The sequence below is a fragment of the Martes martes genome, assembly GCF_963455335.1.
Source record: "Martes martes genome assembly, chromosome: 10".
Classification (NCBI taxonomy): domain Eukaryota; kingdom Metazoa; phylum Chordata; class Mammalia; order Carnivora; family Mustelidae; genus Martes; species Martes martes.
This window is the reverse complement of record NC_137898.1, coordinates 15,933,925-15,940,490: the sequence shown is the minus strand read 5'-3', so window position 1 is coordinate 15,940,490 and position 6,566 is coordinate 15,933,925. Positions and strand designations below refer to the sequence as shown.

The 6,566-nt window shown below is 34.6% G+C and overlaps 1 protein-coding gene across 1 annotated transcript; it reads right to left on the bottom strand.

Moving 5' to 3' along the window:
• Positions 1–1,769: 1,769 nt before the first annotated feature.
• Positions 1,770–2,699, bottom strand: LOC308351595 (olfactory receptor 4C46-like; the record flags this gene model as incomplete). The annotated part of the gene is made up of 1 exon (XM_080817394.1): positions 1,770–2,699. One exon carries the CDS (start codon positions 2,697–2,699, stop codon positions 1,770–1,772), a length of 930 nt encoding a protein of 309 aa, XP_080673520.1.
• Between the last annotated feature and the right edge of the window lie 3,867 nt (positions 2,700–6,566).

The following is a 6,566-nucleotide window of genomic DNA, read 5'->3' as shown; positions in this document are numbered from 1 at the left end:
GTGGAGTATTATTCGTTGCCAAGAGAAATGAGCTCCAGGTCATGAAAAGTTATGAAGACCCTTCCAATGTGTTCCCCATGGTACTTGGCATTCAGCTCTATCACAGATATGAGACTCTTCTTATCTTCCCTGTTACTAACTTTTTGGTTTCATGTCTTACTAACTAGACTTTCAGGAACTCAGTGTCCAGCTTATAACCTGACACACAGAAGCAGCTAAATAATTAATTATCGAATGAAGAGATGAGCCAATAGCCACAAGCATATTGAAATGATTGTGTTTTCTGCATAATCTTTTTCACCCTTGGTCTTTGTTATGCAACCTCTCCATAGAATAATCTTACCCTAACACATGCCTATTCACTCTCATGATTCCCTTTCCTCCTTTGTGCCCATTTTTGATGTTTTCATCTAGGAAATCTTCCTGACCTCCCGGTCTTTGTTGTGTGTTCCTCAAACATGCTTTCATTGCCCTCCTGTGCTGCCACTACCTTCCCATTTATAACATTGTCTTATCATATTCTGCTCCCCTCTGGGTATCTCTCAGTGGCTTTTTGATGGCAAGACCTTTATTCTGCTCTATTCACCACTGAAGGCCCAGCAACCTTCAATTGTGTCTGATATATTTTTTTGTCTAGAAATATCTATTGATTGACAAATGAGGAATATTATAGACACACACATACACGCGTACACACACACACATACACACACACATATATAAATGTAATATACTTATACTAAAGTTGTTTTGTGTATATATGGAGCCACATCATATTTTTATAACTTTTCATAATGAAATGTTACCTAGAAATAATCTAATTAACAGAAAAATGTCATGATCAGCTCACATTCATTTGATGATGAAATCTTGCTGAAAGCAGGGAAAATATCAATGTGAGATATTTGTTCCTTTGAGAATCTCAGTTTCAATCTTTGTAAATACATAGTTTAATCAGGAGTACAAAAAATTTGTGGTTTCCTAAAGAGATGTCGCTAGAAATCTCGGTCTGAATCAGATAAAAGCAGGAAATAAAGTCCATTGTCTCCACTATTATTTCTTTGGTTTAAATTTTCTTGTCATTATTTAACTTCTTTCATGCCGTTATTCACTCATTCAATATTTATTATGCCGAGACATTGTGCCGACTTGTAGAAACTATTTTTAACAAATAATCAAGTATTCTATGGAGTGTGACTTTATTTAATAGAAATTCCTCTCACATAATAAGATGCTCATTAATTTGAATCATGATTCTTCATAATGGGTTAGGAGACTAAGATGGGTAACATGAACAAACAATATGACTCTGAAGTCTACAAGGGAATTTGGAAACTTGGGGTAATCTTTGTTATCCCTCAGAGGTTAAAGGGCTCTTCACTTTTACAATAATATAGCCATTTTATACTCTAATTTTGTAGGAAGCGTGTTATATCATCAATACTGGTATATAATAATGAGCAGAATTCTTAATAAAATATGTTAGATTTTATAGAGACAATATATGGATAGTAAATATTCATAGTGAATTTGAAAATAAATATGCCTATACTACATGCTGTATATATACATATATATGTATGTATATATGTAAAAAGCTATGGCAATTTTTTTCTTTCCTGCACACATTTCTGCTCTGCTCAATTCAGAAATTAGCATTCATAGTAGTTTATTTTTTTCTTTATTTGGTAGGTATTCCTTTCTGAGAACTTCCAAAATGTCCTTTTGACCTTTGTTTTCATTGAATCAATGCTGAGCTCCAGGCATATTTATTTCTCACTTGAAATAACTTTTCTACTACACAATTTCCTAATAGCATTTTTCATCTGATCATTTCTTAAGGTATAGATTAACGGGTTTAACATCGGCGTTATCATAGTGTAAAACACTGCGACTGCTTTATCAATAGATAAAGTAACTGCAGGTCTCATGTACTCAAATATGCAGGGCACAAAGAATAGGATAACTACTGTGATGTGGGAGACACAGGTGGAGAGGGCTTTGCGCTTTGCCTCCAAGCTGTGGTTCTTTAGGGAATGCAGAATGACCACATAGGAGACCATCAAGAGGAGGAAGAGGAAGACACAAATGAAACCACTGTTGGCAGCAACAAAGAGCCCTAGAGTGTGGGTATCAGTGCAGGCAAGATTGAGCAAAGGGTTCAGATCACACATAAAGTGATCTATGATATTAGGGCCACAGAAGGGTAAAGGGATGATAAAGAGGGTCTGTATGGCTGCATGAAGAAAGCCTCCCACCCACACCACTCCCATTAACAGGCCACACACCCGCCGATTCATGATGGTCGTGTAGTGCAATGGCTTGCAGATGGCCACATAGCGGTCATAGGCCATCACAGTAAGTAGGATGATATCAGCACCTCCAAAGAAATGTTCTCCAAAGATTTGGATTATACATGCATTGAATGTGGTGGTCTTCTTTTCACGGAGTGAATCGATGATCAGTTTAGGTGTATTAACAGAAGAATAGCAGGCATCAATGAAAGAGAGATAGGCCAGGAAATAGTACATGGGAGACCCCAATAATGGGCTGGTAGTGATAGTGACCACAGTGAGCATATTTCCTACCTCAGAGATGATATAAATCACCAAAAAGACGACAAATATGATTTTCTGCATCTTCGGATTCTCTGTGAGCCCTAGTAGAACAAACTCTGTCACGTTGTTTCCATTCTCCATTATTTCATATTATGAATAATTGCATTACCTGAAAAAAATTCCTTTGGATTAATGTAACCTTGAATGTATTAAGCTTTTTCATCCAGTAGTAATACATACTTAGATTCTATTGAATTGTGGATTCTCATGTGATTTTCTGAGATAGAAAATAAATTATGAGTTCTTTAAGATTACATAAATTATTTACTCATTGAGATTTCTGTTGAGTATGCCCATGGGGAACTTTGTAAACACACAGGCAGGAGATCATTTCTGCACACTTTGTCATCTGAGGTGATTAGTCATGTAACAGGAAGTAGTCAATTGAATACATACTGGCAGTTAAGTAAGAAAAGGGAGGTAGTTTATGATGTAAAAGGTGTGAATACAAGGTTAGGAATTTTCCCTTTATCCTTAGGAAATGGGAAACCATGAGAAGACAGTGAGAATATACATGGAAAAGTGAAGGGGAATTTGGAGATAAGAGATAATTATATGAGAAATAATAAGGGATATAATTTTAATAAAGATCTTCATGTGTGTTGGATGAAGTGGGGTGAGGTTCAGTAAGGGTTTGGAAGCCAGAGACAGAAACCCCAGTTAAGAAATTATTTATAATACTTGACATAGGATTAACAGGGTATTGGTTGTGGGTATGTAAAGTATACAATAGCTACTATAAAAATAATTAATAATGCTTATCATTTATATACCATAATATTATATTTGCTAATTATATATATATATAGAGAGAGAGAGAGAGGGAGACTTAAATAATTGATTAATATGTTCATGGTATATTAGCAAGTGTTGTATAGATAGGATCTCATTAAAAACTGATAACATCCCATTTGTTTGGTATTATTCCACCCATTTTGAGATGAGGAATCAGTGTCAGAGAATTAGTTTGATGGTAATAATAACAATAACAATATTTACTAAAATTGAGTATTTAGTGGCCCTCAGATTTTTTGCAGATTTTTGCTAATTTAATCCCCACCACAAACCTGTAAGATAATTTCAGCTCTTGTTTTGACAATTATTTTATATGTTAATTAATAGAAACATAGAGGAGGTAAAGATCCTGCGAAGATCAAGATGCCAATAAAGAGCAAGAACTAAGATTAGTTCTGATTATACTTCATGGTTTTCCTTCAAATTATTACCCATGTGTTATATTGTTATAATTAACAACATTGAACTGGTAAACTTTTTATATGACCACAATAATTATAATTGCTTTATTACTACTTTGGAGGCCAGTGTCTATAACACAATTTCATTAGGACACACACACACACACACACACACACACAGACATGCTTGAACTCCCAGTTATCAAATTAAAAAAAAAAAATCAAAACTGAGAAAATCAAATAAAAATAAAAAATGTGGTAATGTGTTCATTGAAAGCTCTTTTTGTCTTGACTTCTACTTCAGACCTAGTTCTCCCTAGCATAATCCATCTCCAAAGCAAAACTTCTGTTTTTGTTTTTGTTTTTTTTCATTTTTGTTTTTTTTTAGTCTTCAAGCAAGCTTTCAAACCATCTGTTCAATGTTGAAAGGATTTCCATTGTGGCTAAGTGCTTTGGTCTGAAAATCAAAAAGACAAGGTTAGAATTCTGATTTTCCACTAGCATCTGCTTTAATCTGCAGTACCTTTCCAGCATATTATATCCTTATTTTCTAATCTATAAAGCAAGATTAACCATTTCCATTCTAAAGTTTTTATGAGAATTGTTTAAAGAAAACTATTTAAACACATCACCACCATGTCATATGCACAGAGAACTTTCATCTATTTTGTAACTGTGTAGGCACCTAGGATATGGGAATTATTGATTTTTGAGTGATAATTATAAGCAATCATTTAGCTGTGCAAGAAGTTCAGGAAGAATCCTCTCCAATTCTACTTTTAAAGAAGGCACGCAGACTCAATTATCCATAGCCTTTGTTACCAGAAAGAATTCTCCATTCATGCTTGGATAACACAACTGATGCTATGTGTCATTTATTATTCATACTTATGCCTCTTCTATGTGAGAAGTGTATTTCCATTGTGTTTTCATTCTCATTTTAGTATATGTGCTGCTGAAGCGAGCACTTTTCATTCTCATGATTAGTCTAGATTATTAAACTAGCTGTCTCATTGCAAAAGCATGCTGTTTGGTGACAAAGAGCAGGGTCCTACAATTGGCTTCGATTCCTTGAGTTTCAATTTTTTTTTTTCCTGTCAGCTTAGGTGAATGATGTTTACCAACTATCTTTTCAAGAAATGGGGTGAGGATGGAATGCTTGAATACTATATTTGAAGGGATTAAAATAATGATTAATATATATGGGAGGCAACAATACTTAAGATGCATCAGCAATTTTGCACACTTACCTTACAGACTTAGAAGATCTTAATGATGTTTGGAGGTGTTCAGAAATAATCCCATCTTCAAACTGACCTCCTCTCAGATAGGTAACTTTCAATATGAAAGATAAGACACACCCAGTAAGAGACTAGTCAAATAACTTGATACCAAATCAAGTTTTTAAGAAAGTGTTTTTATCAATCAAAAGATTCCCTTCTAGCCTAAAGCCTCAAAAAGTTTTTACAGAACACTTGGAATTTGAATTTAGAATGGATTATTTTGGAAAAAATACGGAGATGTCATCTACAGATGGTTCGGTCCCATAGGCAAGAAGCAAGATGTATGGAGTAAGCACATTCAAATGGGTCATTCTGAGCCTATGAATCTTGCTCTGCAAACGGAATCAACAAAAATCATATTCATTTTACGCTGCATGCATATTTAAAGAGTTTTCCATAGGTTCAAGGACCTTGTCCTGGTGTTGTTATTTTGTCTCCCAGGAATTAATTATCTCCTCTGACAGAAAGGATTTGTCTTAGAAACCATGCTGAAGAGACATGTTTGACAAACATCTAGTTGTGAATAGGGAATTCCACACCCTGTATTTGGAATCCAAACACATAGGAATACCCTTTCTCTAAATGAACCTGAGCTTCTAAGAAAGTGGAATGTTAGGCAGGCAGAAAAATGGCATAATTCCAGTGTGGTGACCTGTGATGTAGCTACCTATTGATTCATGTCATAGAACTTTTGCCTTCTTAGCAATAATATAACTTCTCTGGAACCTGCTACAGATTGCTTGAGAGCTAGAGCAGTGAGGGCATGAAACCAATGGCCAGCATTTTAAGGTTCTTGACTCCAAAAGCTGTTTTTGTTTGTTTGTGTTCACAATCACTAGGAGACAGGAGGTAAAAACAAACTCTAAGAAGCTCCCAACTAGTTATCTTTGGGATTCATGGTTTGTTCAGCATGGATTACTAGGCACCATTAAAATTGTGGAGGCAGATCAAAACACAAAATGAGTCCCAATTGTTCTATAACTTTGTCACTTAGTACTGTTGTTTCCTTTGTTGTTTCCCTTTCCTTGAGTTGTTTCCTTTCCTTCCTTTGTCTCCTCTAGGAGACCTGTGGTGATGTATTGTTGTAGTTTTAATGTGTTTTCTCTGATGACTAATGATGTTGAGATTTTCTTTCATCTTATTATTATCCATTTGTATATCTTCTTTTGTACATTTTTGTTCAAGTAGTTTGCATAATATTTCAGCCTAAGGGGTTCTGGTTTCCTTATTACTAAGTTCTAAATGTTCTTTACATATAATACAGGTATTTGTCATATATATGTTATGTATATCTTTAAAATTTTCACCTAATCCATGGATTGCCTCTTCATTTTTCAAAGTGGTGTTACCTGATAAGCACTGACTTTTAAAACTTTGACGAATTCCAATTTAATTTTTTTTTCTTATGGTTCATGATTATTTTGTATCTGATGAATATTGGTCTACTCCCAAGTTAAAAAAAAAATTCT